The sequence below is a fragment of the Bubalus kerabau genome, chromosome 12 (assembly GCF_029407905.1).
Source record: "Bubalus kerabau isolate K-KA32 ecotype Philippines breed swamp buffalo chromosome 12, PCC_UOA_SB_1v2, whole genome shotgun sequence".
Lineage (NCBI taxonomy): Eukaryota > Metazoa > Chordata > Mammalia > Artiodactyla > Bovidae > Bubalus > Bubalus kerabau.
The window spans coordinates 29,605,315-29,625,994 of NC_073635.1; the positions used below are offsets into that span (position 1 = coordinate 29,605,315).

General features: G+C 42.6%; 1 protein-coding gene and 1 long non-coding RNA gene across 15 annotated transcripts in view; one reads left to right on the plus strand and one right to left on the minus strand.

The window, feature by feature from the left end:
- The window catches only part of FRY (FRY microtubule binding protein), a 428,392-nt gene that overhangs the window by 328,774 nt on the left and 78,938 nt on the right, over positions 1–20,680 (minus strand). For 2 of the 12 annotated variants that reach the window (XM_055542396.1, XM_055542395.1), the window contains exon 1: positions 334–824. The exons of 1 other annotated variant lie outside the window; for it this stretch is intronic. In XM_055542396.1, the coding sequence (XP_055398371.1) occupies positions 334–533 (200 nt within the window). In that variant the 5' untranslated portion in view covers positions 534–824. Of the gene's footprint in view, positions 1–124; positions 232–333; positions 827–920; positions 1,049–20,680 lie in introns of those variants that run through there. 9 more of the 12 variants (XM_055542411.1, XM_055542412.1, XM_055542407.1 and 6 more) reach the window with 8 other exon arrangements.
- LOC129624456 (uncharacterized) lies at positions 119–2,140 on the plus strand. 3 transcript variants are annotated; one of them, XR_008700964.1, is made up of 3 exons: positions 119–257; positions 854–1,109; positions 2,034–2,140. It is a non-coding gene; the product is annotated as an uncharacterized LOC129624456 (long non-coding RNA). The 3 variants fall into 3 exon arrangements; XR_008700962.1 differs by having other exon boundaries at positions 217–356; XR_008700963.1 differs by having other exon boundaries at positions 236–373.

Sequence of the window (20,680 nt, forward strand, 5' to 3'; positions counted from 1 at the left end):
TTTCAGAATGAATACCTATGCAAATCACAAGCCTAATTATTATTGTTTTCTGAAACTCTTGGAGATTTTTTTTTTATAGAAGTTTTTGGGAAACTTTGGGAAACATTTTTACATTCCCTCCTACCTTTTTGTTTCACACGACACAGGCAGAGCAAACGTCTGTCTTTACGACATTCCTTATCTGGCGGGCAGTGGACTGGAAGTGGGCTGGACGGAGGAGATGACAGATGGCTGGGATGAGCAGGCAGGACCCCGGGGTGGGTGTACATGAGCAGCAGTGCCGCGGGGAACCCAGTGCAGCCCCCCACCCTTGCCTCCCCTCCTGCGCTCTACCTGGAAGATGGCTTCTGGGAAAGGTCAGCTGTCTGACAAGGTGAAGTCAGAGGTCTAGCCAGTGAGCTGTGACCTACCACAGATGGCACCCTCCACTCAGCCAGTGGAAAGGACCCTGAGGTCTCTGCCGGGATCCCGCCTGGCTCGCAACTAACGTGGCCAACTGGTTTGGTGGTCTGAGAAAAAGCAGCATTCACCATATTCCGGCTCGACCTGTCCCATGCTTGCTTTCTCTCTCTTCCGGACTATGCATTCATACATCCTTTGTTCCCTTCCCCCTTGCTCCATTTATGTGGAAAGGCTCTGCCCTCTTTTCTCTGACTCTGCAGAACTCATAGTTCTACCATTTATCCTCTCATGTCCCAGGGCTGGGTCTCCTCTCCCCTGCTCCTCCTGAGTCTCTCTCTCTCTCTCTCTCTCTCTCTCTCTCTCACACACACACACACTCCCCTTATGTTCTGTCTGACTGCAGCGTGAGTCAGAAGATAAAGATGATTAAATCTGCCTTTTCTCTTCCCAGTGCCTGGAATCAGTAGATGCGTAACATTATAAGGGATTTAGAGGCTGTTTCAGAAATCACTGTTTACTTTGGTTTGTGCTTGTATGCGTGCCTGTGAAGAGACTGTTTGCAAGCCTCTGGACTGTAGCCAGCCAGGATCCTCTGTCCGTGGAATTCTTCAGGCAAGAGTACTGGAGTGGACTGCCATGCCCTCCTCTGGAGATTTTCCTAAACCAGGGATGGAACCCACGTCTCTTTATGTCTCCTGTATTGGCAGGTGGGTTCTTTACCACTAGTGCCACCTGGGAAGCCCTTACTTTGGTTTACTGTATATCAAGTAGGTTAGATTATTCGATAGAATTTAGGAGCTGGGTCTTTTCACCTGAGTATAAGTTTCATTCTCTTTTCTCCTTTTAGCAAACAGTTCTTTTTACAACAGATTTTCTGAAGAGTAAAGTTTTTTTTTTTAAGAAGTGTGTCCAGATTAGGGTTGCACTATAACCCATAAATTATAATTATAATCCAGCAACTGTTTACATATTAGATTATTAAGTTATTTTACTAAGTATACATCATTTCCCTTGCAGGACTTAAAACTATTTTGTCAAGTTGGAACACACCACAAACTTCAAAACAATGAGTGGCTTGTATAAAACTATTCTGAAAAGCCCATGAGACTTCTTGAATCTCCCTTAGCTTAATAAAAACACACTTTTTTTTCCAGCAAAGAAATTAAAAGTAAAGCATTACTTAAAGTTTGAGGTAACGATTTAACAGGAGAAAAAAATACATTCCCATAATAAAAATCTAGAGAACAGTGGTTAAGGTCTGAGTCCTTAACAGGGTAGAGCCCTAGGCCACAAAATACTGGATGTTAACAGAGGGAAATCTAGCAAAGATAAGCTGAAAGTCGAGCTTTGAGGGACTCTATTTCCCAATTCACAGTATCCTCAGGGGGCTGAACAAGAGTGCAGACGAAATGAAACGGAGCCTCAGAAGCAAGGTGTGATTATCACATAGAGTGTGCGACAGGCACGGCTGCCCGCGGAGAGCCTGGCTGCAACACAGGGTTAAGAGCTCAGGCATCTGGAGCACAGTAACAACAGCTGTGGTTGCCGCACACTTAATAGCGGCCAGGTTCTGTGCCAAGCTTTGGACATGCATCATCTCACGGGTCCCTCCCAATCCCCCTGTTCTACAGACGAGCACACCGAGACTGCCAAATGCCAAGGAACCGGGGAGAGGAGGTCGGAACACAGATTTAACCTGTCTCCAATGCTTCTGCCCAAGTCCATGCTTTAAGCTACACCATACTGAAGAAAACAAAACAAAAACTACCATACTCAAAAGTATGCCATGCTGCATTCTTAAAATGTATACGTGAAATCTGAAAGAACTCTAAAGTCTTTCTCTATCTTCCTAAGACAAGTCTAGGTTTTAGGCAGATTTCCATTGCGCCACTGAGTGAGGGAGGAGGGGTCTGGCTGACCTAGCTCCAGCCCCCCAACCTCCCCCACCCCATAACCCAGCTGTCAGGACATCTGTAACATCCATGGAATGGCAGGAAGAAAAAGCAGAAGGAGATTTCAGATTCTTGCTTTAATAAAATGTATTCAAGTTGAGACTTTGCATATTAAAATGCCTTTTAGATAAACGTATTACATTTTCCTGAGATTTAAACTATAATTAGGGGGAAAAAATCCCACGCCACTTGAAGGTGTCCCTCATCTCCTGATCTTCTAAAAATAAAATGATGTTAGAGACGGTTCGAGGGTTCCAGATATTCTCAATGTAACCCCTCTCCTGCCCAACTATTCTCCACTCATTGGGAATAAAAAAAGATATGACTCTAGTCATTTAATATGTTTTCTTAAAGAGAAAAGTGAGAACAGCTTAAATGTGCTATTATTCAAATTTTAGGATAATGATAAAAGGGCCAATTTTTATTTTAAAATAGTATTAAATTTGTGAACATGAAAAAAGGTAAACTTTCCTTTCAAAATATTTAAATTGGCTGACAAGATGAATGATAATCAGCCACAAAGAATTCAGCTTGGTTTGGGCTAAAGGAGAATATTCACAGACTGTGATGTTAAGTCCATCTCCCCCTCTTCATGGTAACAGTCACAAGTGGAATTTCATTTTTTTTTCAAGTAGTTCAAAGAATGATGATGATATTGGGCTCTGAGCTTAAAGAAATCTTAGAGTGTAATTAAGTAATTTAAAATATATAATTGGACATCTTCTATTCCTATACTTTTAATAACCATGATGCTTTAAAGGTTTCCATTCTCCTAAAAATCCAATATATTCATCTCCTTTGAATTATTCTAATATCTTATCCTTCAAGAAGCTGTGTATTTTTTTTATTAAATGATGTTACCCTCTCATGAACATCTTGAGATGTTACCATCTCAAGAACATAAAAACGTTCTTCCTGCTAATAAGACATTGTCTTCTTTCTCTAAGAGTGTTCAAATGTTCCATAGAAAGACATTTACTTCCTCATTTTATGGCTATAATTTTCTTGCAAATTTTGGTAGTTTTAAAAAGAGAATTTTAAAGTGAATTTTGGTAGTTTTAAAAAATCTAAATTATTTGGATTTTTTGAGAAAAAGGCAAGTTGAGAACTGTACAATTTTATGACTGTCACCATCTCGCTCATTATCACCTTCTGAGAAATGATCCACCAGGATTTTAGGCCTGTTAGGATTCACCCAATAAACTCCCAAATCTCAGTCTGACTCAATCTGACTCTCAATTTTATATCCTGCAAATATTTCTGAATTTTTGAGCTCTCTATTCAGTTTGTAAACTGAGAGGACCATTATTCAGTGGGTTTGACACCAGGAAAAAAAATCATTGTACAGAATATCAGGATGAAGAATATATCACCAAGCCAAGCTCCACTGAAGCATCCCTCTGAGAGATCACCTGCCGCCTCTCACTGCCGACACATCTCTGCCTGGTGTTGTTAACACACCTGCAGTATTATCCAGGGTGTGACCACGGCCAAAGAAATCTTCCCTCAGTTCCTAAAAATACAATGGAGGTTTTCAATATTTATCTCATTGGCTGTCCCTGGCAAATTAACACTAATGGCCAGCCTTTCCCTCTTCCGATTCTCTGCTCCCTTGGTGTCCTTGACACTAATATCTCTTGTTTTTCATTCTACCTCTCAGATTCCTTCTGCTTGGATTCTTTCAGGGCTCCTTAGAAGTGTATTTTCTCCCCTCCTTCGCTCTCCCCTTTTCTTTGGCCAGCCCACTGGTTGAGCATCTACTTTGTGTTTGATCCCTGGTCCGGGAGATGCCCTGAAGAAGGAAATCCCACTCCAGTATCCTTGCCTGGGAAATCCCATGGACGGAGGAGCCTGGTGGGCTATACAGCCCATGTGGTTGCAAAGAGTCAGACACAGCTAGCAACTAAACAACAACGTGCCTGACACCGTGAGAAGTCGAAGGTCTCTGCCCTCAAGAAGCTCTGCATCTGGGAAGGGAGCAGACCTATAACAAACAAGTTACTGACGCACAGAGTGATACCTCTGTGCAGAGGTGAGGTAGAGAAAGCTACTTTGTCAGCTCTTTCTGGTGGGGAGGGGACTGGGAAGGGAAGGGTTTTCAGGGAAGAAGGAGCGAGTTCATAAGAAAGATGGAGGGAACCAAGGCAAAGGCACTAACACGTGACATCACACCCAATGCCCACACGATCCTGCACCGACACTGGGGCCTGCCAGACACGGGAAGAGACGGAGCGAGCCCAGCAGATAGGGGACAGAAGGAAAAACCATAAGCTGGCATTATTATACATATTTCTAAACACCACCACAAATTGGACATACAGCAGACAATCTCCTTAAAAAAAAAAATAAGTATTAAAAAAACTGACTCCAACCTTTCCAAACACTTTGGTAATTCCGAACGAAATTTAAAAAGACATTTAAAAAAAAATCTTGCTCCAGTAAGTAACCCTTCTCCTGAACCATCTTTATTTATTCCAGAATCTACGATACAGAGGCTTGTGGAAGTAGACTCTTACCCAAGTTTTTAATGTCATACAGGCTGTACCTTTTTTAAAAAAGCTTTCAAACCAGCTCTTACTGGCTTGAAATCCAACTTTATTTGCACTTGCATTCTTCTTTGTCCAATTTTGCAAGTCTCAGCAAAATGCCAGCATAACTGCCTGGACTGTTCTCAAATGAAGGTAGGGCTTAAGGGCACATTTTTCTGGGCTTGTTGAGGAACTCTTTGGTGAGAGGACAACATAAACAAATCTCCCTCCTTGCCCCCAACACACCCACAGGGTCTGCGAGAGGAAGGATGGTAGCTAATTTTTTCTTTTTAAAGAATTGAGCCAAAATTTGCATAAGAGAATTGAAGTGTTTATTTTGTCCAAATACTAGATGGTGTAACCTCAGAAATGCAGTTGCTAAAACCAGGTTGACAAGTGTCTGCTGTCACTCAGTGGGGCTCAGCCAAGGTCTCAGCCCCGACTGTAACTTTCATCTGCGTATTGAGGACGTTAAGTCCAACTCCACCTCAAACTTCTCCGTGGTGTGCTAGATCTGAAACGGTGGGTGGTGTACACATTTGTCAAAAGGAATCAAACTCTATACTTTTAAGTATGACGGGTTTCCCAGGTGGCTCAGTGGTAAAGAATCCGCCTGCCAATGCAGGAGATGTGGGTTTGATCCCTGGCTCAGGAAGATCCTCTGGTGAAGGGAATGGCTACCCACTGCAGTATTCTTGTCTGAAGAAATCCCATGGACAGAGAAGCCTGGTGGGCTACAGTCCAGGGGGTCACAAAGAGTCAGACTCTACTGAGCACACAGTACACACACATACACACACACACACACAGGAGCAATTTATTATACATCAATTATACCGCAATAAAACTTTTTTTCAAAAGGCAAAGTTATACTTCTCCCCCAGTGCATTCAACCAAGATTCAGACATATTCTGGGCTTCAGTTAATAAAATTAATCAATAACAGTGGAAAAAATTCCGATTGCATCATTTGTCTCAGTTCAGTTCAGTCTCTCAGTCATGTCCGACTCTTTGCAACCACATGAACTACAGGCCTCCCTGTCCATCACCAACTCCCGGAGTTTACTCAAACTCATGTCATCTGCCTCAAGAGGGAGTAAAAAATACACACAGACTCAAGAGTTATATGAGTCCTTTTCACTTAAGAATTTTCTTAACCTGAATCATGTCTTCGGTGTACAATTTACACACTGCAGAGCTCCAAGCATGCCTGAAAGATGTCTATCTGATAATCCCATGTAACACATTCACTGTGAGTTGCCCAGAGAAGGTGCTCAATAAATACTACAGAATGAACAACAAGTAAATGAGTAAAAGACTGCAATTGAAAGAAAAAAAAAAAATGAAGGCATGTCTTAAGAGGAAGTTTCCTTACAAGCTACCAACTAAAAAGGGTGAGATCTTTTAGGCCAAAGAACTTCAAGATTAAGATAAACATGGGTTATCTTAAATGACTTGGGTGTAGCCCTGCTAGACACTGAGAGCTGGATGAAATGAGCTGGTTTGAAAATGAGTCAAAGTCGCTCAGTCACGTCCTACTCTTTGCGACCCCATGGACTATACAGTCCATGGAATTCTCCAGGCCAAAATACTGGAGTGGGTAGCCTTTCCCTTCTCCGGGGGATCTTTCCAACCCAGGGATTGAACCTAGGTCTCCCGCATTACAGGCAGATTCTCTACCACAAGGGAAGCCCAAGAATACTGGAGTGGGTAGCCTACCCCTTCTCCAGCGGACCTTCCTGACCCAGGAATCGAACCGGGGTCTCCTGCACTGCTGGCAGATTCTTTACCAGCTAAGCTACCAGGGAAGCCCCTGCTGGTCTGAAGACTTCCCACAATTTCAGACGCTGCTGACATTCTTGGGACTCTCCTCTGGGAACCTTCCAGACTTAAGTGGCAGCATGAGTGCCTGCACTGGCTTTGTAGCTGGATCCAACACTGCACTGATCATTCAGGTGACATCACCCATTTAACGAAAAACTGTGAAATGTCATAGTCACTGAACTAGCTCTTCAGTGCAAATTCAGGTGGTGTTCAGTTGCTAAGTCATTTCCGACTCTTTGCAATCTCATGGACTGCAGTACACCAAGCCTCCCTGTCCTTCACCATCTCCCAGAGCTTGCTCAAACTCATCCACTGAGTCAGTGATGCCATCCAACCATCTCATCCTCTGTCGCCCCCTTTTCCTCTTGCCCTCAATCTTTCCTATCATCAGGGTCTTTTTCAGTGAGTCGGCTCTTGCACAATAAAAAAACTTTATAATGCACGCCATTTAAATCCCAAGATAACTTTATATGGTTAGCATTTTTAAAAAACATCTCATTGCTTCTTATGCAAACGAAAGTAAAAAAATGAAGTCTCTCAGAAACTGATATTAAGCAGACCAAAAACAACTTTTAAGAATGTAGATTTAAATATCATAATTTAAAAATCTGATCGAGCAGAGAATTCTCTACCCCAAAATAATGTCTTAAATTTATTTAGAACATCTAAAAAATGATTGGCTTTGTTGGTGGCTCAAATAGTAAATAATCTGCCTGCAATGCAGGCGACCTGGGCTCAGTCCCTGGGTCAGGAAGATCCCCTGGAAAAGGGAATGGCAACCCACTCCAGTATGGACCATGGACAAGGCCATGAAACAAAATTCAAAATACTAGATTGTTTTTTATCATACTCTATGAGATATTCTTTTATCACAACCCAATAAAACTGGGAGTCAATAAAAAACAGCAACAAACATTTTCTTTTAGTCTAATGCTGATAATAGTCTTTGTTATGTATTCTCCTAGTCATGTCCTGTCTAAGTATTTTTCCTGTAGTATTTCCTTGGTCCTCATGAGTGCGGTACCACCACTGCCTCCACTTTATAGAGGAGGAAACTCTTTAAGAAGGGCCAAGAACAGTGCAAGATGCGAGAGGGTTCTCTTTTCTTCACATCCTCTCCAGCATTTATTGTTTGTAGATTTTTTGATGATGGTCATTATGACCGGTGTAAGGTGATATGTCATTGTAGTTTTGATTTGCATTTCTCTAATAATGAGCAATGTTGAGCATCTTCTCATGTGTTTGCTGGCTGTCTCTATATCTTCCTTGGAGAAATGTCTGTTTAGGTGTTTCAACCATTTTTTTGATTGAGTTGTTTGGTTTTTTTATATTGAGTTGCATGAGCTACTTGTATATTTTGGAGATTAATCCCTTGTCAGTTGCTTTGTTTGCAAATATTTTCTCTCAGTCTGAGAGGAAGGCTCAAGAGCAAGGGCATATATATATGTGTGTGTGTGTGTGTATATATATATGTGTATGTGTGTGTGTGTGTGTGTGTGTATATATATATATATATATATATGCTGATTCATCTTGTTGTATGGTAGAAACTAACAAAACTCTGAAGCAATTATACTCTAATTTAAAAATTTTAGCTTTTTAAAAAGTTAAAAATGAACAAAAGAGGGGCCAAGAAACTGCCAGGCTCCTTTGTCCGTGGGATTTCCTAGGCAAGAATACTGGAGTGGGTTGCCATTTCCTTCTCCAGGGGATCTTCCTGTATCTCCCTCTTTGCAGGCAGATTCTTTACTGTTGGAGCCACTAGGGAAGCCCCTTGAGAAACTGCATTAGTAACTAATTACAACAAAGCCTAGTCTTCCTTTAATACTAAACTCTCTAATATATAATTTCCCTTATGATTCTTTGTTTCCCAACTATCTCCAGGCTCTTCTCTTTCGATTTTGTCTTCCCTCTCTCTGGTGTCTTATCCTTATATAAGCATCTCCTTTGCTCTACCCTCATTTTTGGGTCTTTTTTTTTTTTTTATAACCAAGAAAGAGCAAATGAATCAAATGAGCAATTTCAAATGGTGGCCTTCCAGTATCTCTCCCTTGGGTGTTGAAAGGAGCCACTATTTTATTTCCTTTCTCCATGAATTCAATTCCAACTCTGGGTTCCAAACGTCTGTTGAGTCCTAGCCAGCTTCGAGGAAACTGTATGAAAACTTGGAACTATCTTCACTCGTAATTGTTGTTGTTCAGTCGCTAAGTTATGCGCGACTCTTTGGAGCCCCATGGACCGCAACATGCCAGACTTCCCTGTCCTTCACCGTCGCCCGGAGTTTTGCTAAAATTCATGCCCGCTGAGTCAGTGTTGTCATCCAACCATCTCGGCCTCTGTCATCCCCTTCTCCTCCTGTCTTCACCAGTAAGGTGGGCCTCAAATTTTCAGTTCTCTTAGGCCTCCAAATCCTCTCAGAAAGATCTATCTATCTGTTCTTCTATTTATTATTTATTTATCATTTTCTTAATAAAAGGTGATTTAATTTATATCATATTCTCGAAGCTAGGAAAGGTTGAAGTATCAGAAACCAAACTTCACATAAGCTGAACTAACATCTTTCAACTCTGCCTCCATAAAACATAACTGCAAATGTATATTATTAACTCAGGATGAATAGCTAACACACAGGATCTTAAGACAACTCTTGAAGCAGACCTATTTTTGGTTTCTTGCACAAGTTCATGGTTCTGTTGCTGGTTTTATAAGCACTATTAGTAATTAGGATTGAAAGGAAGGCAGATATTTTCATAGTAGCTAAATCTAAAAAAAAAAAAATTTCCTATTTCAGATTCTTTCTAGCTGTTTTTCTAAATTCTTCTTCTTCTTCTTTTTTTTTAATTGCAAAGAACATGTTTGCTGCAGAGTATCTGGAAAGCACAAAAAAGTAATAAATAAAAGACAACCATTGTCAACATTTTGGCATTTTTGGTTCCAGATTCCAGGCTTTGTCTTACCATCTCCCACCCACCCAGATTCAACCTCAGAGCCCCTTCTCATCCGTGAGAGGGGTACCATGTGACTGGAGGGGCCAGTGTGTCTGAAGCCACCCAACGGAGACCAGTGAGCAGGGCTGTCGTGTGTACTGAAATGCGGTGGGTAGACACTGAAAAATGAGTGAACATCTCTCCCCTGCAGGGCAGTGGCTTCTCAAGTCCAGTGACCAGTGCTTGTGGAGGACCGAAGATCAGATGTGCCTCATCCTCTGATTTTTCAAGAAAAGCTGCTGCTGCTGCTAAGTCCCTTTAGTCGTGTCAGACTCTGTGCGACCCCATAGACGGCAGCCCACCAGGCTCCCCCGTCCCTGGGATTCTCCAGGCAAGAACGCTGGAGTGGGTTGCCATGTCCTTCTCCAATGCATGAAAGTGAAAAGTGAAAGTGAAGTTGCTCAGTCGTGCCTGACCCTTAGCGACCCCATGGACTCCAGCCTACCAGGCTCCTCCGTCCCTGGGATTCTCCAGGCAAGAACACTGGAATGGATTGCCGTTTCCTTCTCCATTCAAGAAAAGCTAGAAACCCTGATTTTCGTGGTGTTGGAGAAGGCTCTTGAGAGTCCCTTAGACTGCAAGGAGATCAAACCAGTCAATCTTAAAGGAAATCAACCCTGAATATTCATTGAAAGGGCTGATGTTGAAGCTGAAGCTCCAATCCTTTGGCCACCTGATGCAAACAGCTGACTCACTGGAAAAGATCCTGATGCTGGGGAAGATTGAGGGCAGGAGGAGAAAGGGGTGAGGAGATGGTTGGATGGCATCATCAACTCAATAGACATGAGTTTGAGCAAACTCTGGGAGGTAGTGAAGGACAGGAAAGCCTGGCGTGCTGCAGTCCATGAGGTCCCAAAGAGTAGGACATGACTTAGCAACTGAACAACAACAAGCCTGATTTGTAAATGCTGGCTTCAGGTTTTTGTTTTTCTGGTTTTGTGGGGAGGTTTTTGGCCACACCGTGCAGCGTGTGGGATCTTAGTTCTCTGACCAGGGATCAAACTCAAGCCAGAACCTCCTGCACTGAAGCTCAGGGTCTTAACCACTAGACCACCATGGAAGTCCCTGACTTCAGGTTTTTAAAGACAGGACATAGGCCAAAGAAACCAAAACTATGTATCAATTGAGGCCTGTGGTTTAACCCCCTTCCCTGGGCCACATGGTCAGTCTTTATAGAACTTGAGTCAGTGCCTTAAACCATCATTTTCAAAGAGGGGTTCTAGTGACAGAGCTGTGTCCAGGTGAGAAACATCTTGGAAGTTCTGCCAACAATTGTCCTCTCTTAGACAGTCACCATGCAAGAGTCCACGTCTTAGACTCTTGAATCTTGCAGCAAAGAACCAACCCCACTTAACTCTGTTTAACTGGCATTTTCCAAAAGTGGTCGAATTGAAAACTCTCTTTCCCCTTGTTTTCTCTGTAACAATTATTAGTATCCTTCAAACCCTCATGTTGTGCAAAACAAAAGGCCATTTACTAAGGCCTCTTTGGGCCTTGTGACAGGCCACAGAGAAGAAAGGAACAAGCTTTACATCTTTGCAGGCTGTTTGCCAGGTCCGCCCTCCCCTACTAGGAGAACAGATCTCAGTGCGAAGCAATCAATACAAAACCAACTACTGTTGCCTGTGCTGAAAAAGATGGACCAGAGAAAAGTAACTTCAAATAATTTAACTCAGACTCAGAAATCCAATACAAGCCACAGAAGTATCCTTATAATTTATCCAGGCAACGAAAGAAAAGAGGTTTTACTCTTCTAACACACACCAACTGTTGGAAGGGGGCAAGGGAATTCAAAATATCATTATATTTTTCTACAGATTGTCCTCAAAGTAGACAGAAAATAACTGAAACTCAGCAGTGTTCTCAATCGGTAGTTACTCTGTTACACACAAACCTGTATTTTTCTTGTTGTTGAACAAGTTTCTCCACAAACGATCAGTTATCACACCACCTTGATGAAATGCTGCCCTATTAAGGGAGGTCAGTTTTTTTCCATCTGAGACTGCCTGTGGTTTCATTTCAGTTTTTACAGGGATGTAGAAGAGGTCTGACTAGTAATTTGAAAAAAAAGCTGTTTTGTGGTTTTTTCCATTTTTCCACAATAATTCTTCTGAAATTCTCAAAAATGACCCACTGCCTCAGCTCCAGCTTTCATATGCTTCTATTTTTGTCAAACCTTTATTTTTATTTAGTGTTGATCAAAAAGCCACTGTTTATAACTGGTTTCTCTCATTTCCACTTTCTACATTGACAGAGGATTCCTATAGTAATGAAATGTTGACGAATTCTGAAACATTTTAGGGTTTTGTAGAAACTAGCATGGAATTCTTGTGTAATTCAGACTTGAAAAAGTGATAGAATATTAATCAACTACTACAAATGTTTATTTCTTTCCCATTCCAGGAGAGGAACCATGAGAAATAAAATTATTTAAATCACTCAATATGAGTTCCCTGCACTGAGGTGTCATTTAGTAAGGTAATACAAAAGATAATACTGAGAAGGTCATCCTCAGTATCTGAGGGGCAGTGGTTCCAGGATCCATCAACAGATGCTCAAGCCTCTTTGGTAAAATGTCGCAGCTGGCTTAATTCAAGAAAGCAGAACCTGTGGATGTGGAGGGCCAGCTGTATGTATTATACTATATATGTGAGTGCATACATGCTGAGTTGTGTCCAACTCTTTGGGACCCCATGGACGGTAGCCCGCCAGGCTCCTCTGTCCATGGAATTCTCCAGGCAAGAATACTGGAGCAGGTTGCCATTTCCTTCTCCAGGGGATCTTCCCGACCCAGGGATCGAACCTGCATTTCCTGAATCTCTTGCAATGGCAGGCAGATTCTTCACCACTGAGCTACCTGGGAAGCTCATACAGAGATACACATATGAAGCTTCTTGTCCCTAGAAAACGTCTACAATTTAACTTCCACCTTGAAATACCAAAATGACTTAAGTGAATGCCCAGATCTAAAAATCAGCAGTATTTTGTACAGTTTACTAGGGGGTGGGAAGGGGGGTACAGAGGCTAGGTGATCACATTAAACACACTGTTACGGTGGGTTGGCTGAGGTATTAATGGTGACTTTATCAGATACTGAAGATGTAAGTGGTTCTCTTGTGACTCTGTGTGAACATTCTTTTTCCCCAAACCAGTTAGTCATTTGCATTTTCTTCTCACATCCTGTAGCTGTCAAATGCTCTTCCTTGACATGGATAAAAGCTGTAATTTTCTACATGCAGTGCTCTTTTTTTGGAGGAGGTATGTGGTTTTGGTTAATGTTGTTTTGTCTACATTCCTTGCGAACATTTCTTCTGATGCTGTGCTTCACAGAAGATTTCCTATTTTACTAATCCTCAGTGGGGGAGGGGAGCAGAAGAAGACATAAGTGTATCTGTGCACACATCTGTATCTTTATCTGTATGTCTAAGCAGCCTGGGATTTTGTGCGTGCTTTGTGCTCAAGCGCTCAGTCATGTCCGACTCTTTGTGACCCTATGGACTATAGCCCACCAGGCTCCTCTGTCCATGGGATTCTCCAGGCAAGAATACTGGAGTGGGTTGCCATGCCCTCCTCCAGGGGGTCTTCCCAATCCAGGGATCGAACCCACATCTTCTTGTCTCCTGCACTTAAGGTAGATTCTTTACCACTGAGTCACCAGGGATTTTTAGACAGGTACTATTCACTGAGAGATAACATTTCATCACCCTGTGCTCTTTCTCAAGTACTGGTGGTGTGTTCTTCAGATACATAAATTCCTCAGACCTGTGCTACCTGGTGGCGCTAGTGGTAAAGAACCCGTCTGCCAATGCAGGAGACGTAAGGGACACAGGTTCAAATTCTGGTTCGGAAAGATCCCCTGGAGGGCATGACAACCCACTCCAGTAGTCTTGTTTGGAGAATCCCACGGACAGAGAAGCCTGGCCGGCTAAAGTCCATGGGGTCACAGAGTCAGACAGGACTGAAGCGACTTGGCACGCACGTGTGCTACCACCTCATCACTGGGCTCATGTCCAACGACCTGATGTTCATTTCCATCTGGGTATTCAAGATCACTCAAGGCTCAACAGGTCTAGCCCTGAAATCATCATGGTCTCTAAATTGCTACCCACCCTGCATTTTCTTGACCACTTGAGTTTCTAACTTAGGAATCACTCTAAATTCCCTCCTCTCCCCGACACCACATAGAGCGCTTAGCCAGTGCTGCCAATTTTACCTCTTTGAATGCGTCACTTCCTCTGTTCCTGTCAACCTTGTCCCAGTACAGGTCTCCATTAACTCTTGCCTAGACTCATCCTAATGGCCTCCTGGGTCTATAGGTGGAAAGCCAATGAAGGCTCCATCTCAATATCTTGGCATCATTAAGCCTTCGCTGCACGACCTGGGGCCAGTTCACTTCCTTATACTCACCTCTTACAACAGCCTTCTTTGCACTGGCCTGCTCAGCAATGCTCAGCTGCACATGGTTACATCCTGACTGCTCCCCACTCCCAGCCATCTCTCAATGAATGTCCTAATTCTCATTGCTGTCTTCTCCCGGGGTCCTTTTCTTACCTTCTCCTTATCCCTTAATTCCCTTTGCCCTCTCTGGCACCACTTCTCTTCTACTCTGCCCCCAATTCCCCAGGCTCCATTAAGAAACTATTTCTGAGGACTTCCCTGGCGGTCCAGTGGTTAAGGATCCGTGTTCCAATGCAGGGATGCAGGTTTGATCCCTGGTCGGGGAACTAAGGTCCCACATGTCGTGGGGTAACTAAGCCTGTGTGCCACAACTGAGACCCAGTGCAGCCAAATAAATAAACAATGGGAAAAAAAGGAAGAAAGAAACTTTCTGGCTTTTCCCAGCTACTTTAGTGGCATCTGTGAGTTCCCAGCTCCCTCAGCTTCCCACTGCCTTTCCAACATTGTTTTATTATGATCTTCCCGTGCATCCTTTTTCTCCCTTGCTGGCATGTAACTCACTTCTTACACATCTTTGCTCCCTGGGCTGTTGCACTGGACAGTCACCCTTCTGACTTATTGGGGTCACCTAAGCCAGGCTCCCAGGGCTAAGAGCAGGGGGCAGAGTGGGTTCCAGGAGAACTGTGTCTCCTGACTTCTTGCAGCTTCTAGAAGCAATTTAGGGCTGCAGGATTTTATTTTCATACACTTTAATACAAATACCTAACTAGCTGACATCAGCGGAAGAAAGGAAGTTAGCAAAAGGAAAATGAGTTCAACACCCACTGAAATATGTAGGTAAAAGGCTGATGTATTAGGATAAGGCCTGAATACCAGACTCTAAACTTCCCAGGTTGATTTTCTTGATTCACAAATGGTGTAAACCTGACCATAAAACAACTGCTTTGGTTAAGTTTCTTTTTTTTTTTTTTCATAGGAAGTGGAAGATATTTATTTATTTATTTATTTTTAAATTTTATTTTATTTTTAAACTTTACAATATTGTATTAGTTTTGCCAAATATGGAAATGGATCCGCCACAGGTATACATGTGTTCCCCATCCTGAACCCTCCTCCCCCCTCCCTCCCCATACCATCCCTCTGGGTCGTCCCAGTGCACCAGCCCCAAGCATCCAGTATCGTGCATCGAACCTGGACTGGCAACTCGTTTCATACATGATATTATACATGTTTCAATGCCATTCTCCCAAATCTTCCCATTCTCTCCCTCTCCAACAGAGTCCATAAGACTGTTCTATACATCAGTGTCTCTTTTGCTGTCTCGTACACAGGGTTATTGTTACCATCTTTCTAAATTCCATATATATGCGTTAGTACTGCTTTGGTTAAGTTTCAAAGGAGTGCAAAAAAAAAAATCACAAAAAAGTTATTTTTTAAAAAATTATGCCGAAAAAGAGAGAAAGAAGGGAAGAGAATTCTAGTGCTAATTCATTTAATTGATACTTAATTTAGAATCTAAATGATACACAATAGATTTCGGCAAGGACAGCAGCCCCATTCCAAGGGAAGAGGCAGGAAGACAGAAGGGTAAAGCGTTTTCTTGTTTTTTAATTTTTAACTGGAGGATAAATTGCTTTACAATGTCATGTTAGTTTCTGCTGTACAACAGTGTGAATCAACTGTATGTATACATATATCCCCAGAGAAGGCAATGGTACCCCACTCCAGTACTCTTGCCTGGAAAATCCCATGGACGGAGGAGCCTGGTGGGCTGCAGTCCATGGGGTCGTGAAGAGTCGGACACGACTGAGCGACTTCACTTTCACGTTTCACTTTCATGCATTGGAGAAGGCAATGGCAACCCACTCCAGTGTTCTTGCCTGGAGAATCCCATGGACAGAGGAGCCTGGTGGGCTGCCGTCTATGGGGTCGCACAGAGTCAGACACGACTGAAGCGACTTAGCAGCAGCAGCATACATATATCCCTTCCCTCCCACCGACCCACCCCCATTCCACTCCTCTAGGTCATCACAGAGCACCAAGCTGAGTTTCTTGTGCTATACAGCAGCTTCCCACTAGTCACTTACTTTACACATAGGAGGGTATATATGTCAATGCTATTCTCTCAACTTGTCCCACCCTCTCCTTCCCCACTGTGTCCACATCTGTTCCCCACGTCTGCATCTCTATTCCTGCCCTGCAAATATGTTCATCTGTACTATTTTCTAGATTACGTATATTAATATAGGGCCTGGAAGGGTGGGGGCCTGGCTCTACTGTCTGCCACCATGAACGGCGTCTCCCTGTGAACCTCAATCCCCTTCTGGAAACACTGGTCTCTGAACATACCATGGGGCTGGTGGAGGTACAAATAGTATACCCATCAAGGGCTGACCCCCTTGGGGTCATACATATGATGCTATGGCCCCATTCCATTCAATGCATCACCATATTTACTGAGCTCTTTTATGTACCCAGGGGTGGAAGGTGGGAATAAAGAATAAAAAACTCCTGAGTTCAAGGAATCACAATTTAATGAACCAAAGAGAACAACTCTACCTGACCTCATGGACTGTCTGGCTATTGTAAAGAACAGCCAGGAGAAGCCTTGAGTAGGAAAAAGGGGAAGGGGAGTAAAGGAGTAAAATTATTCCCATGGCAAAAACATCCAGCACTTTACATAGAGATGCTCCATCACAAGATTTCTGTGAGTTTCAGACTCTTCTAGGTGTGTAAATGTATGTGCATATATACATATGTATGTATACATACATGTGTATATGCACACATCCATCTTTTTACATCTTTGTTCTCAAAAAGGTCATCAATATCCAGTGTTAAATGAAAGCAACGAACTTTCATAAGCCTTTGTAAGTAAAAAGGAAGAAAAACTCATTTTCGAATCCCTGTCTACACCACTTTGCTTTCTGCCCTATCCCTGTTACTGTGGCTGTTGAGTCGCTCAGTCGTATCCAACGCTTTGGGACCCCATGGACTGCATGCAGCCCACAAGGCTCCTCTGTCCATGGGATTCTCCAGGCAAGAACACTGGAGTGGGTTGCCATGTCCTCCTCCAGGGGATCTTCCTGATCTAGGGATCGAACCCGGGTCTCCTGGACTGCAGGCACATTCTTTACCACTGAGCCACCTGGAAGCCCCCTGCCCCATCCCTCCACATTCACTAACACAAGTCAGGCCAAGAAAGGAGGTTAACGGAGGGAGCACAGTGGCATACAGGCCAGACGCTTCCGCAGTCTAACTGCTCTTGTTCCCTTTGCTCTTCTCCTCTCCCTGACCCCACTGCTGAGCTGACTAGCCTGGGACATAGCATTCAACGAGATGACAGTCCTCCCAGGCAGCTCAGTCAGGTCAGGAGGCTGGAACAATGGGCTGGGGTGGAGGATGCGGTCAGACTGGAACAGAGTGGGAAGAGGGAGGCTCTCTCAACCGGGAGGTCTGGTTGGGAGCCCACAGGTAAAGGAACGTGAGCTCCTTTAGGACAGGTGCAGCTCCAGTGGTCTGAACTCTAGTTCCAAAGCCACCCTCTACAGGCCCTGCACCCTGCCTGAATCTATGGGTTTATTTATACAACTTGTGTCAACACAAACTAACCTCTGTCCCAGAGACAGGAAAAAAACAGCGCTCAGAAAGCCTTTAGCTGGCTACATTAAGTCCTGGCCTTTTGAGAGGTTGCCCAAGCTTTAGACAGGTCACATTCCCACGAGAAATGATCTCTCTTTACTATATTCTCTTTTCTTTTTTTTTTTGGTTAAGCAGCCATGGAGGGTGGCGGAGTGGAAAAAGAGGATCACAAAAATTGTTTGAGATTTCGCTTCTGCAAGCAGCTGGCTGTGAAACACGTCTGTTTGCCTTCTTAACACAGAAGACAAGAGGTTTGAATTATATGGTTTTGACAATTTCCTCCACTTCTAAAACACCTGTGACTCTAGGGGACAAAATGCAAGTGAGACTGCTATTATTAAACAGGAACAAATTTAAACAAGCAATTAAAGATATATTACCTAAGATGACAGAAATAACATAAATCTAAAGAATACGGAAGAGGAATAGTTAAGAGACATGTAAAACCAGAAAGTAATGAATTAGAAAACTGTAAAATTGATGAATCTAAGAATGTATGTCTATATGTGCTCCATTGTGTCCGACTCTTTGTGGCCCCATGAACTGCAGCCCACCAGGCTCCTCTGCCCATGGAATTTCCCAGGCAAGAATATTGGAGTGGGGTTCCATTTCCTACTCCAGGGGATCTTCCCGACCCAGAGATCGAACTCAGGTCTTCTGCATTTAAGACAGATTCTTTACCATCTGAGCCACCAGGGAAGCCCCCAAACAGACAGAAAGAGATTTTTAAATTAGAATATATTAGAAAATATTCTAATTACAAAATATAGGACTTGGGAGAAGCAAGGCTGTGAGAAAGGGAGTGGTCAGTGTGACCCCAGGATTTCTACCTTGAGAAATTGGATAATGCTCTTAAGACAGGTAAGACAGGAGGTGGAAAAATTTGGGAAAATACAGGGTGAGTTCAGCTTGAGTTACCTGAGAGACAGGATGTGTAAATACCCAGGGACTAGGGGTGTGGAGTTTGGAGCTGAGGAGAGTCCGTGTGGGGCTGATGAACCAGTCACCAGTGTATTGTCCTTGGGTGGTCGTAGAATTCAAAGAAAACAGGACTGACTCCAAAAGAGGACTTTAGAATGGTAAGCAAGGGTAGTATGAACCCAGTTCTTTTTTTCTTTACATGGAAAATAAAAAGATCAGAATTAAATTTGAGAAGATGTGAAGACAATGATATCTTGAAATTCAAGGGACAAGAGCTTTTTAAGGTGGGGAATTTCAGAGACAAAAACGTAAATACAACGCAGACTCACTGGACATTGGGGTGACCTGCCCTTTGAAGGAGGAGGGCTTCCTAAAGGACTTTCCACTAAACTGTAGGCTGTATGAAGGCAGGAACTGTGTCTGTCTCGTCCGTCGTGGGACAGCACATGCTTGGTCAGTAAGCGTTTAGTAACTGAAGACAGTCACGTGAGCTGGCTTGGAATAATGTCAGAACCAGAAGCCAAAACATGTCAGTTGGTTGAAATCAATTCCCTTCTTTGGACCCTACATTGAATAACAGAGAGCATGGCGAGACAGCTGATTTTTGCTGTTTAAAACGGTCTTCTTAATAATGCCTCCTAATCCTTTTCTCCTCATCCTACTTTACTACTTTAGTTATTTTCAGAGAAAATATGTTTTTCTACCCAAATGGCTGTGATTCAAAGGCCTGAGTTAGTGCGAACTCGCCTTGTAAGAAAGTAAAATGGTCTGATTCTTTAAATTCCAAGGGGAAAGAAAGTGCAATGAAAATATTTTTAAATAATTTGATGCAGGAAGATATTAACCCTGAAATTATCTAAAATTCATTCTTTTTGCCTGAAATGAGTCCCTGCTCTCTCCTAAGCAGACTATGAAACATGTCAGTAAAACTTTTTTTTTTACTTTTTCCACATAACAAGTGGTATAAATATCTTGTGGTTTAATGACAATCTTTTTGAAATCTAGTTCAATTTTTGCAAAACTCCCTCAAAGATTATGTGCGCCATGGATTTGATATTTCAGAGAGCTGATGCTACCAAAGTCAAATAATCAGTGATTTTGATTGTTTGAAAATTTGGTTTATGTAAGAGTTTATTTATGCTGACCATATGAAACCATCTTTAATATGGCCATTACTTTTCCCACTCATGTTAAGGTCATAGTAAACATCTCACAAAAATAAACCAAGAGTCATCTTTTTCATCTTTTACCCAGCATTTCTGTGTGAATAAATACATCCAATCCCTGGGTTGGGAGATCCTCTGGAGATGGAAATGGAACCCACTCCAGTACTCTTGCCTGGAAAATTCCATGGACCGAGGAGCCTGATAGGCTACAAAGAGTAGCCCATTTCCATTTCCCATCTGCACAGGGTTGCAAAGAGTCAGACATGACTGAGCACACACACATGACACACGACTCATGACAACAGTTTGAACCAAACAGATAAATGAAAGGAAGAACAAATTCATTCTAAAAAGGAAATGTTTGACCACTAAGACGGGCTTCTGCGTGACAGGATGCTTCTTGGACACTGGGACCTCTGAGTCCATTTTCTATCTTTAGATACATCTGAGTTTGAGAAATAGTCAATCAGATTTCTGAAAATTTGAGTATGAGTGCTCTCCTACAATTCAAACAATGGTTGCTATTTATTCTGTTAGATAAGCAGATTTACTTTTAGAATATGAAACTTTACAGCTATGTACATGTAAAAATCCTGAAAAAGTCATGAAATAGGGGTCTGTGTATTTTCCAAAATAAACTTTCAGTGTTTATTATTTTTTTTTCCCATCTTCCAAAAATTCAATTTTGTAGGCAGCTTCAGCTCATCCCATTTGGAAATCTGGAGTTCAGTTTCTAGCAAGATCCCAGTTGGCCCAATGAAGCTTAGAATGATGTGCTGAGCTATTATAAATATTTGAAGAATGAGATAACCTATTTCTTCCTTTCATCAATATAAAGGGAAAGTCTTTGGAAAGAGGAAA